This window comes from Moschus berezovskii, chromosome 15 (assembly GCF_049115385.1).
Source record: "Moschus berezovskii isolate FMDL1 chromosome 15, NW_MosBer_1.0, whole genome shotgun sequence".
Lineage (NCBI taxonomy): Eukaryota > Metazoa > Chordata > Mammalia > Artiodactyla > Moschidae > Moschus > Moschus berezovskii.
The window spans coordinates 50,073,688-50,086,683 of NC_142474.1; the positions used below are offsets into that span (position 1 = coordinate 50,073,688).

At 45.3% G+C, this 12,996-nt stretch overlaps 1 protein-coding gene across 11 annotated transcripts in view; it reads left to right on the forward strand.

Annotated features, from left to right (window-relative positions):
• Positions 1-12,996, forward strand: part of SVIL (supervillin) — a 278,811-nt gene that overhangs the window by 249,765 nt on the left and 16,050 nt on the right. For all 11 annotated transcript variants that reach the window (XM_055429928.2, XM_055429919.2, XM_055429937.2 and 8 more), the window contains 4 exons: positions 5,702-5,853; positions 8,031-8,136; positions 8,703-8,910; positions 9,638-9,771. In XM_055429928.2, the coding sequence (XP_055285903.2) occupies positions 5,702-5,853; positions 8,031-8,136; positions 8,703-8,910; positions 9,638-9,771 (600 nt within the window). The remainder of the gene's footprint in view (positions 1-5,701; positions 5,854-8,030; positions 8,137-8,702; positions 8,911-9,637; positions 9,772-12,996) is intronic.

The window sequence follows — 12,996 nt, forward strand, 5'->3', positions numbered from 1 at the left end:
GGGCACAAGGCGGAGGCCATTGTTGGCTTTCAAACACTGACTTAGAACCATTTGGTTTCTTACCTGCTTTATCCACTATATATCTATTAATCAACAGGTGGCATTTCCTGAGCACCTGCTCTATAAAGAGGACACTTTTAAAATTTATGTTATTGAAGTAGAGTTGATAGTGTTGTATTAGTTTCTGCTGTACAGCAGAATGAGTCAAATATATATATACACACACACGCACATATATTCTTTTTCATATTCTTTCCCATATGGTTTATCACAGGATATTAAATACAGTTCCCTGTGCTGTACGGTAGAACCTTGTTGTGTATCCTTCCTGTATTGCTAGTTTGTCTCTGCTAATCTCAAACTCCCAGTCCACCCCTCCCCTACATCCCCTCCCACTTTGGCAACCACCAGTCTGTTCTTTATGAACCTTGTTTCTGTTTTGCAGACAAGGTTATTTGTGTTGTAGTTTAGATTTGTCTTTTTCTTACTTAGTATGATAATCTGTCCATCTGTGTTGCTCAGATGGCATTATCTCATTCTTTTTTATGGCTGAGGACTATTTCAGTGTGTGTGTGTGTGTTTACGCCACTTCTTCACCTATTCATTTGTCCATAGACATTTAGGTAGCTTTCATGTCTTGGCTATTGTAAATTGTGCTTCTATGAACATAGGGATGCATGGATCTTTTTCAATTATATTAACAGTTTTTTTCTGGATATATGCCCAGGAATGGAATTGCTGGATCATATGGTAATTCTTATTTTAGTTTTCTGAGGAACCTCCATAGTTATCCACAGTGGTTGCACCAATTTACATTCTCACCAACAGTGTAGGAGGGGGTTCCCTTTTTTCCACACCCTCTCCCGCATTTATTTGTAGATTTTTAAATGATGGTCATTCTGAATGGTAAGAGGTGATACTTCATTGTGGTTTTGATTTGCATTTCTCTAATAATTAATGATGTTGAGCATCTTTTCAACTGCCTACTAGCCATCTTTATGTCTTCTTTGGAAAAACATCTATTTAGATCTGCTCATTTTTCAATTGGGTTGTTTTCTGTTGTTGAGTTGTATGAGCTATTTGTATAGTTTAGAGATTAAGCCCTTGTCAATTACATCATTTGTCAGTATTTTCTCCCATCCGATAGGTTGTCTTTTCCTTTTGTTCCTTGTTTCCTTTGCTGTGCAAAAGCTTGTAAGTTTGATTAGGTCCCATTTACTTTTGCTTTGATTTCTATTGCCTCGGGAGACTGACGTAAGAAAACACTGGTTTAATTTCTGTCATAGGATGTTTTGCCTATGTTCTCTCCTAGGAGTTTTATGGTATCAGGTCTTACATTTAAGGACTAAGACACTTTTTTAGGGACTGTGTGACTAGACAGTCACAGGACATAGGACTGAACACTCAAGACCCCTTTTCTCCCCAAGAAGGCCTCCCAGCTTGGAGGAAAGGCCCTAGACTCAGGGACCCTACAGCCTGGGTCTGAATCTTCTCAGGAGCCACTAGCTGTGCAAGTTGGGGAAATTTACATAACCTGTCTGAGCCTCAGTTTACTCACCTGGCAAATGGAGATTATAATACCCCGCTTGCAGGGTCCTAGGATCGGTTATGTGGGATGTTTAGCACGTAGAGGTGCAGAGCTCATCATTGCTGACCTTCTCAGCATAGCTTCTGCATTGAACTGGAAGATGAGATACCATGGGTCCTCCCCAGTGATAGCAGTTCCCACAAGGTCTCTGTTGTGGGTTTAAACTCTGGGGTGAACTGCCAAGTTGGACACTGAATGCTCATCTGTGCTGCCTGGCAGTTGAGACAATCAGCAGGAATTTAGTGGGAAAAGACCTGCTAACCTTCAATGTTGTGGTCGTGGGACCAATAAGAAGCAGCTTTCAAGAGCACCCGCCATCCTCAGCCTTAAAAGTAGAGGAAGGGAAGGGGCTTGCTATTTTACAAAATCAGACGGGGGAGCTACCATCTGAAATTTACTTGTCTCCTTTTCTTAAAAAATAATGGTCAGTGAATGGATGACTGACTATATGAAAATGAATTTAAAAAACAGATCTCAGATTTCTGAGAGGCCCCTAAGAAATGCTGATGTGACCTGGGCAAAGACTTTGTGTTTCTCCCCAGTGAACACAAGGTACATGTCACAGCCAGACCCTGCGGCAGGCACCTTTATGGAAAAGTGACAGCTTTGATGAAGCCCAGCTGCGGAGGATTAAGGGAGGCCAGGCAGCATTCAGATTCCAGGCCAACCCTCTGGGAGCAGAAAAGCACAGCTTAATAGCATTTGCGGCTGCTCTGTGGTCATCACAGAAGCCCTGGCCACTTGGTGACAGCTGGTCCAGTCCCCACATCACTCAGACCCACAGGGGCTGCACCTGCAAAGGGGATTGAATTCAAGGTGCCCTTCTGGGCAGGCCCAGCAGAAAGCAGCTCCTGGTGACACAGCACTGTCGCCCCCTTGGCTGACTCTGGGCAGTCTGCTCCTTGGGATGTGAACTGTGACAAGGGAGACCAGAAGCCCGAGTGGTCAGTGTCCTGCCCCAGAGGCCACCTCAGGTGCTACAGGATGTGGCTCAGGTCCCCACGGGGTCAGGGAACAGGCAGCTTGGGGTACCCAGTGATGCTGGGTCAGGCCCCACTGGGGGCCCATGCAGGAGTCAAGTTCCTATTGTAGGAGGCTGGCTGCAAGACCACGTGCTGAGCAGTTCACGTGACTGAACAGCTACCACCTGTTTTTTGTTGATTCTAAATGCAACTCCTGATAATGACCTTCCTCTTGGAAGTAGGTGGATGGCAGCATGCAGCGACACGTTACATTCAGCCTCAGGTCAAGGCTGCAAAGATGACAGTCCAGAAGCTCTTAATATAGAGCTTAACTAATATAGCTTAACCTTTGCTAAAACTAAGAAATCAATACATGCATCAAAAAGTAAGTTGTACACAGGATTGAATTCGGGGTATGCTGAAGAAAATCGCAAGGAAAATTTGTGAAAACTTTTATGGAATATTTTTAAGGGAATATAGTCCTATTTTAGGTATATGTAGGCAAGCCCATTTCAGAATGTTAGGGTGCACAACACTGATTATTTAAGTATGAACATATATTTAACAGACTGGTAACAAATTCCAAGACATGTGAACTGCTGTGGTATCTTTTAAGCATATCTCTCCCTAGTAGTAGTCTAACTGATGTGACTAAATTTCACTGCTTTGAAGAGTGTGGGATTGCTTCTGTTCCTACCTAAATTCGCGAAATGTTCAACGAGTGGCTTCCAAATTAATTGTGGATGCGTAACATCTATTCATGGGGTGGTTTCTATTTGCTTGGTGTCAGGTTCATAGTAGAAGGTGCTAAGGCCTGAGCTTGGTCAGAATCCTTTAAGAATTATCATAATCATTTATGAAAGCTGTTCAAGTACTTTGATAAAAAGACCAAAAGAAATCACATAAATATGGCCCCTGACCACTTAGAAACTTGAAATAATTGAGCTTTCTTCTTCCCTCCAAACCTTAAGACAACTGTGATTTTGTCAATGAGATTGGGGTTGAGAAAAACTGAGATCATATAGAACCAGAGAGTCCAATTATTATTTTTGGTATTTTTATATTTTTAAATTTTTCTATTGGCATTTTATAGTTGCTTTACAATGTTGTTAGTTTCTGCTGTGCAGCAAGGTGAATTACCTGTGTGTGTGTGTGTATATATATATATATATGTATATCCCATCTTTTGAAAATTTCCTTCCCATAGAGGTCACCACAGAGCACTGTGTAGAGTTCCCTGTGCTATACAGCAGGTTCTCAGCAATTACCTATTTTATACACATCACAGAATAAACGTCAATCCCAACCCATCCCACCCACCCCTCTTTCCCCTTTGGTGTGCATGTTTATTCTTCTTGATTTTTAACACATATGGGTACCACAGGCACCTGCATCCTCCCCTGGCTTGATCCCACCCGGGACCACCTGGGCACTAGTGGAGATCTTGGTCTCCTGACGTCACTCGGCCTAGAACGCTCTGCCTCTTGGTCACAGTCATTCAGGCGTCTCTTATGCCCTCCTCCTCCGTTGTTATTTACTGAACAAACAAATGAGGGAGTCTGGAGACAGATCTCTTCCTAAAGGTAACGGTTTGGGGTCTGAACTACTGTCTGAAGTGACCACTCATCCAGACCACTTTCCGTGACTGTCCCTCAGTGGGGTCTGCGTTCCGTGCGCTGCTGCAGTCTCCCCAGTGCCTGCGAGGTCCCAGCAGTGAGACTAACCAGTCCTTCATCCTGACTGCAGCCCTGGTGGCAGTCATCACTTAAATCCCGGGTTATTTTGTGAAAGTGATAGGTCCGCAATTTGTCTCTCCCATTTCTGACATAACTTGGAGACTTCAAAGTGTTTTTTTTTACTAAACAGTCTTCAATTCAGTTCAGTCGCTCAGTCATGTCTGACTCTCCGCGACCCCATGAATCACAGCACGCCAGGCCTCCCTGTCCATCACCAACTCCGGAGTTCACTCATACTCATGTCCATTGAGTCGGTGATGCCATCCAGCCATCTCACTCTCTGTCGTCCCCGTCTCCTCCCACCCCCAATCCCTCCTAGCATCAGACTCTTCCAGTGAGTCAACTCGTCACATGAGGTGGCTAAAGTATTGGAGTTTCAGCTTTAGCATCAGTCCTTCCAATGAACACCCAGGATCGATCTCCTTTAGAATGGACTGGTTGGATCTCCATGCAGTCCAAGGGACTCTCAAGAGTCTTCTCCAGCACCACAGTTCAAAAGCATCAATTCTTTGGCGATCAGCTTTCTTCACAGTCCAACTCTCACATCCATACACGACCATGGAAAAAACCATAGCCTTGGCTAGACGGACCTTGGTTGGGAAAGTAATGTCTCTGCTTTTTAATATGCTATCTAGGTTATAACTTTCCTTCCAAGGAGTAAGCATCTTTTAATTTCATGGCTGCAATCAGCATCTGCAGTGATTTTGGAGCCCAAAAAAACACTGTTTCCACTGTTTCCCCGTCTATTTCCCATGAAGTGATGGGATCAGATGCCATGATCTTCGTTTTCTGAATGTTGAGCTTCAAGCCAACCTTTTCACTCTCCTCTTTCACTTTCCTCAAGAGGCTTTTGAGTTCCTCTTCACTTTCTGCCATAAGGGTGGTGTCATCTGCATATCTGAGGTTATTGATATTTCTCCCAGCAATCTTGATTCCAGTCTTAGCAGATGACATTTTTTCCTTTATGCTTAAAGCTGGCCCAACCGTTGTTTGCAGTATCTTTTCTCCACCAGCGATCGTCTGCCAAAGGTTGGTGAAACACAGAAATTGCGCTTGTGTCATCAGGCACTCCAGGCCTGCTCTGGCGTCCACACTTTTCTGTTACACACACCTGGATGGCCTACCATCTCGCCCAGATGATAGGTGTTAATCTTGGGGTATCAGGCCTGGAGATCATTTTCCTCCAGTTTGGAGGCTTGGGGTCCATTAGCTGGAAGAAAGGTGGTTTCTCTCTCTTCCAATGGCCAACCAAGATTGACGTTCCCTCCTTTGTAAATGATTTATCCCCAGCCCTGCACCCCAGGGTTGTGCCTCTACTGTTTGTCCTCAGAGTCTGGAGGCCTGAGCTGCACACTGGCTCTTCTTGTGGTTTGTCCTCTGCTCACCCCACGCTCTGCTGTTCTTTGTGTTTGCAGTGGGAAGCCGGCAGAAGGGGGAGCACTCGGTCAGGGTGGCCGGCAAAGAGAAGTGTGTCTACTTCTTCTGGCAAGGCCGCCAGTCGACCGTGAGTGAGAAGGGCACGTCAGCTCTGATGACAGTGGAGCTGGACGAGGAAAGAGGGGCCCAGGTAAGTCCTGGAGGTGGATGAGCCGCAAACAAGGGAAAGGAGGGCGCCTGGCTTGTTTCCCTAAGGAGCTGATTCTAATGAACAAAGGAGAGCGTTGTCCAAAGCCTCCTTAGTCTTGATCCAGCTTCTGTTTCAGGCTCTGTCTCCTCTTTCATCACCTCCCTGGCCAGGAAGGCAAACCTCTTATAATATGGCCTTAAAGTATATCTGCAAATAATAAATCCACAAAATTAAGTTTAAAGAGTCCATAAGCGTTTTCTAAGTTTTCACTTAACTGATCATCAAGGAATTGTAAATAGGACAAAGATGCCACTTTCTCCTCCTAAAATGGCAGAAGTGTTTTAAAAGAATGCATCCAGGGCTGGTGAGGATTCAGGAGGCTAGGCGCCCATGCCTGTCTCTGCTGAGACTGAAACAGCCGCCTGAAAGGCAGCTCTGGCTTCAGAACCGTAAAGTGCTCACACACTTTGATCAGTTATTCCACTTACACAAATCCATCCTCAGGAAATACCAGAGACGGATGTAAAGACTGAATCTTCCCATGACCTGCACGCCCCATGGCAGCCTGGGTGATTTTTCCAGGGCCCATCAGATCATGCCCTGCCCTCTCTATTCTCCGTCACACCCGGACCACCATCTAAGGGTCTCCTGGTGTCCTCTATCCTTCAAACCTCCCTCGTCTTGTACACCTGTTCCGGCCACTCCCACCTTTTTATGGTTCCTCCCTCTTTCTGCCCACTGCTGGGCTTTTGCACTGATTTCCTGGCACTTCCCTGGTAACCTTACATGATTTGGGTTTCTGTCTGGATGTCACCTCCGTGTGCTTTCTCCACTTTCTCTGTCCCTTTGCTTTATTTTTCACAGCACTTACCCTGACATAAAAGGACGGTCACTGTTTACTTATTCTCTGACTTCCTCTATAAGCATGAAAGAAACTGTGTCTATCCTGGTCTTATCCACCCCATAACCCCAGAGCCTGTGTGATGCCTGGCAGGTACCACTGCCCAAAGTCAAGGTTTTGAAAGCATTCCTTTTTAATGTTTGGATTATCTAACCTCTGGTCCCTTCCTTTATTATGAGTAATTAAGAGTTGATTCTGGCGTTTTGAAGATCTTAGCATCCTTTTACTGTCTTGGATGACCAGTCAAGAAAAACATCAGTAAAGACAGCAGAGGTATTTTCTCCAGAAACAGATCCACAAGCACTCAGCCTTCCAGGTTCCTAACAAGCAATCCTCTTCTCTAAAAGTATTTAGTGCTTATTTTTTACTGTGGACTGTATTTTCCACATAACAGCTGTTCGTCACTGAAACCTAATTTATTCCTCATAGTGGATCATTTCAACTGCGTTTCTTGGGGAGGTGGGTAGAGGCCATAAACAAACATTTTATCATACCTTCAAAATCATCCTTAGAGTTTTGAGTCTTAATCCAATTGGAGCATTTCATTTTATATCAATCCAATGGGTGAAAAATCACTGCAGAAACAGAAAACACTTGCACAAAATGGCCCTTAATGATGCACAGTAGGTCCTGAGGTTGACAACTTAGAGTGAGAAACACTTCCTACCTTTCAGTGCTGCCCAGCTGCCAGGCTCTGTTCAGCAGTTTCCTGTTGAAGGGAAAATGTCTTTGGCAAAGTGAAAGTCAGCTGACTCAACCCTCGGTTACTCTTACTATGTTGCATCTCACGCTGATGGGTTCACAGATGCACTGACTGAGGTGCTGTGGGTGGCAGGCCCTCTGAGGGGACCAGAGGCTGCAAAAGAGATAGTTCTTTTCCCCAGAAACACTGAGTCAGTGACTGGTCATTCTCACTGCTGAGAAGTTTTATTAGAAACATGTTTAATCACATTATGTCCCTACCACAGAATATCAGAATTCATGCTTTAAAGGACATGTGATAATAGAAAAACACTAGCTGAAGAAAATCAGGGTATAAAAGCAATATAAAACAGCAGTCCTACTTGGAAAAATATACACCTGAAAAATACTTTGTATCATAGGAAACCTGTACTCTAGAACTGCAATAGTGTTCTCTATAAATCATGGTATTATCACTGGCTTTTATTTGTCCTTCTCAATATTTTTCAGATTTTCTACACAGGCATGTGTTATTTTTATGACTGCAGAACCGGGACACGTGACTTATTACTCTATCATGTGTTTCAATCGGAAGGTCCAAGTCCTGCAGGGCAAGGAGCCCCCCTGTTTCCTGCAGTGTTTCCAGGGGGGGATGGTGGTCCACTCCGGGAGACGGGAGGAGGAAGAAGAAAACACACAAAGTGAGTCACTTTTACCCTTGGAATTCGTTTTTGTTTTTCCTCCAGGGAAGGTATTTTTACAGGGGTTGGGGTTTGGAGTAAGTCTGTCTTCATGTAGCTGAAGGCAAATTTATGTTTGCCTTATAAATCAGCTTTATGGGGTGCCCACAACCCTCCCCCTCCTTCCGTGAAGTTGCCTTCAGAATTCAGCTTTGCATGCAGAAGGCCACAAGATGACCTTAAACTGGATCCTGGAGGGGAAAAATATCAGTGATTTTATCTTTTAAATTATGAGATTTCTGTTGAGCAACATCTTAAAAAAAAATCATCACAGCTTTCAAGCTTCTTAAAATATGCCTGTTACGACTTACCTAGGTCTTTATAAATTTTGTGAAACTGGTTTTTCTGCATCGTGAACTTTTGGCAACCTGTAAGTCCACAAAGGTTTGTTTTCTGGGCCTCAGTTAGAATCCTGCCTCTCCTGCACCTGCCCCTCCAGACACTGGAAGGAGTGGGGCTTGGGCTGCCTGGCAGGGTCCCCTCCCTGCTCAGTCGCCTCCTAACTGTGCCACTGGCGCCCCCTGCAGGCGAGTGGCGGCTGTATTGTGTGCGCGGCGAGGTGCCCGTGGAGGGGAACTTGCTGGAAGTGGCCTGTCACTGCAGCAGCCTCAGGTCTAGGACGTCCATGGTCGTCCTCAACGTCCACAAAGCCCTCATCTACCTGTGGCACGGATGCAAAGCCCAGGCCCACACGAAGGAGGTCGGACGGACTGCGGCCAATAAGATCAAGGACCAGTGAGTGCTGTGTCTGTGAGCACCTCTCCCTGAGAGAGGGCCTCCAGGGTGCAGGCTGAGGATCCCAAGGGCCCCATGGACACCCCCGTATGTCCAGCGTGACTCAGCATGGGGAGGTCCCCACGAGGTCAGGGGCCCTGAAGGTCCAAGTTCATGTGACACACACGTTCAGCCCAAACCTCCCCTTTGAGGGTTGTCCCCACTTCCTGAGGATTTACCTGCTTCTGTAGAAGACCCTTTCAGAGGTATGATTCGGCTCTCAAATCATCAGCCTGGGTCCTAATAGAACAAATTTCAAACATCATTTAGGGGATCAGAGCTGGTTTTGTCAGAGGTGTGAAAGGTTTGCAAACACTCAGCTAAAGAGAGCTGGGACACCACCCACTGTGTCAGACTGTAAGGCGCCCCCTCCTTCGGGGACAAGGGTCTGGGAGACAGCTGCCCAAGTGCATTACCAGAGTCCCCAGGGCAGGCACAATGGATGCTGGGTTCCCTTCCTCTTCCAGGCAGGCACCCACAGGTACCCACAACCCAGAGACAGCGTACTAGACAGCCCCAGGTGAGAACCCACTCATATACTACAGAGCGGGCTGTCATTCATTATAAGGACCGTTTTAACTGGAAAAGCAGGAAAGATGCCGAACCAATCTGTAGCTGTAGTCTGGAATAATTTTGTCCTGCCCACAGTTCCGGGCCTGATAGAAACTACTGGACTCTCTGCATGCAGGTGTCCCCTGGAGGCCGGGCTGCACAGTAGCAGCAAAGTGACAATTCATGAGTGTGATGAAGGCTCGGAGCCCCTGGGGTTCTGGGATGCTCTGGGGAGGAGAGACCGGAAAGCCTACGACTGCATGCTTCAAGGTAAGCCCACATCCAGCACCTCTGAGCACCAGCTTCTGCAGTTATGCACACACGCTCCATACAACACACGAGGAGTTATCCCAACACCGGCTCTTCTCGGGCCAACAACCCAATGAGAAGACTAAGTAACATTTATCACTAGTTATGATGCCAAGTGGATACTGTGTGTGTCAGGGTAGAGTTGTTCATAAAGAATGCTTCTGCCAGGAAGTGTTGCACAGGGCTCCAAAGAGGACAGGGCACTTCCCAGAGCCTTGGATGTGTAGCTGTGACTTGCAGAGAAGGGAAGGAGGGAGGAGCATTCCAGGAAACCAGATGGGTATAGCATGAGCCTCTGGGATGAGGTGCTTTTGGTTTAGCCAGTGCCCAGGGTGCAGAGAAGTAGTGGTGGTTTAGTCACCAAGTTGCATCTGACTGCAACCCTCTGTCAGTGGGGGTTTTCCAGGTAAGAGTGGGTTGCTGTTTCCTCCTCCAGGGGATCTTCCCAACCCAGAGATCAAACCCACGGTTCCTGCACTGGCAGGCGGGTTCTTTATCACTGAGCCACCTGGGAAGTTGTCCTGGGAAACAGTGGGGTTTAAATGAGAGTGGGTTCGGTCTTGTCTTTGAATACACAAAATACAGGTTGACATACATAACGTAAGAAAAGAGAACAATTACTAAGCAGTTTAGGCTGAGCTGCTGCTGCTAAGTTGCTTCAGTCGTGTCCAACTCTGTGCGACCCCACAGACGGCAGCCCACCAGGCTCCGCCGTCCCTGGGATTCTCCAGGCAAGAACACTGGAGTGGGTTGCCATTGCCTTCTCCTTAGGCTGAGCTCGGCCCTGGCTAACCACCTGCTACATGTTTCCTCACTCCATGCTCACAGCCCAACCACAAAGCTGCCCTGGTTCACCTGCAGGGAAGCTGAGGCCTGGGAGGTTAACCATCTCAGCCCAGGTTGGACAACAGTGGGATGTCCTTGTGACCACACTGTACTACCTCTCAGGTTTTACAAACTGTTCTAGAAGTACTTAAAATATAGTTGATCCTTGAACAACACAGAGGTTAGGGGCTAAGCTCCACACCCCAACACACACAGTTGAAAATCCATATATAACTTGCTATTTGGCTATGTCAGGGCTTTGCTGCCCCGTGGCATGTGGGATCTTGGTTCCCCAATCAGGGATTGAATCTGTGTCCCCTGCATTGCAAGGCAGAGTCTTAACTACTGGACCACCATGGAAGTCCCTACATATAACTTGTCACCTACTCATAGCCAACTGTTGACTGAAAGCCTTACCAAGAACAAAGAGTTAACACCTAGTTTGTAGCTTGTATATATTACATAATTCTTACAAAAAAGTGAATGTAATGAAAATTATAAGGGATGGAAATTACATTTACTATAGGATACTATAAATTTCCATCATCTGTTTATGAGATGAATCATTTGTCAGTACCTACATCAATATTGTCTTCAGTTCAGTTCAGTTGCTCAGTCGTGTCCGACTCTTTGCGACCCCATGAATCACAGCACACCAGGCCTCCCTGTCCATCACCAACTCCTGGAGTTCACTCAAACTCATGTCCATCGAGTCGGTGATGCCATCCAGCCATCTCATTCTCTGTCGTCCCCTTCTCCTCCCACCCTCAATCCCTCCCAGCATCAGAGTCTTTTCCAGTGAGTCAACTCGTCACATGAGGTGGCCAAAGTATTGGAGTTTCAGCTTTAGCATCAGTCCTTCCAATGAACACCCAGGATTGATCTCCCAGTGGATACAAAATACTGTAGATGTTCTATGTATTACTAATACTAGACATCAAAAATTAAAAGATATTGTGAAATTTGTATTTATTTATAGATATTGGCAGAGAAGGCAATGACACCCGACTCCAGTACTCTTGCCTGGAAAATTCCATGGACGGAGGAGCCTGGTAGGCTGCAGTCCATGGGGTCGCTAAGAGTCGGACACAACTGAGCGACTTCACTTTCACTTTTCACTTTCATGCATTAGAGAAGGAAATGGCAACCCACTCCAATGTTCTTCCCTGGAGAATCCCAGGGACGGGGGAGCTTGGTGGGCTGCAGTCTATGGGGTCACACAGAGTCGGACACGACTGAAGTGACAGCAGCAGCAGCAGCAACATAGATATTAGGTTGGACAAAAAGTTTGTTTAGGTTTCTCCATATGTTATGAAAATCTTGAATGAACTCTTTGGCCAAGCCAATATAATGATTCATGCACTGATAACAAAAAAGCAACAATATGATTATATTGCCTAGTGTCACTGATACAGTTGCTTCTCAGTAGCCCAGCTGATACACTAATGAATGGTTGTAACATTTTTATGGCATGCAGAGTTTCAGTCATAATAAACTACTGAAAGCACTGTTACGTTTTTATAAAAATCACTTACCCCTAGTGATAACTGATACACAACTTCTCCAGTTACAAGAGAAAGGCAGACTGCATGTTAATTCTTTGAAAACAAAGTTACAGAACAGTAAGAAAACTAACACATTATTAATCTTATATTAAATATCACTCACCTTATGCCTATGTAAAGGTAGGTGTCTACCTAGATCTGATGCATTCATTTCATACCTAAATTTTATTACTTTTTTAATATTTCTAGGCAGTTGTCACAAATCTCCAAAAGATTTTTCCAATGTATCTATTGAAAAGTCTCCACGTGTAAGTGGACCAGTGAAGTTCAAACCTGTGTTGTTTAAGGGTCATCTGTACTGCATACTGACAGTGGGAAATGTCTGAAAAACACAATGAAAGATCCTTAATAATCATGTCTTTCATAGGTGTGAACCAGAATTAACATATTTTTATGTGATAGATATATGTATTTAAATGTGGATAGCACCCATTATACAGTCTTTTGTAGCCTTTTTCCCTTCATTTATGATGAACCATTTCCCAAAGCCTATGTTAATATTTACAGACTTATGGCTGCAGGTATTTTGTGAGTATACACACCACTCTCTACTTAATAGCTGGAGAACTGAGTTGTTTGAAGTTTTTCTCTAACAACGATAAAGTTGTGAATAGTTTTCAAAATAATTACCTGCATTTGTTTCTGCTGCTGCTGCTAAGTCACTTCAGTTGTGTCCGACTCTTTGCAACCCCATGGACTGCAGCCTACCAGGCTTCTCCGTCCATGGGATTTTCCAGGCAAGAGTACTGGAGTGGGGTGCCATTGCCTTCTCTGGCATTTGTTTCTAGTTAAGGTA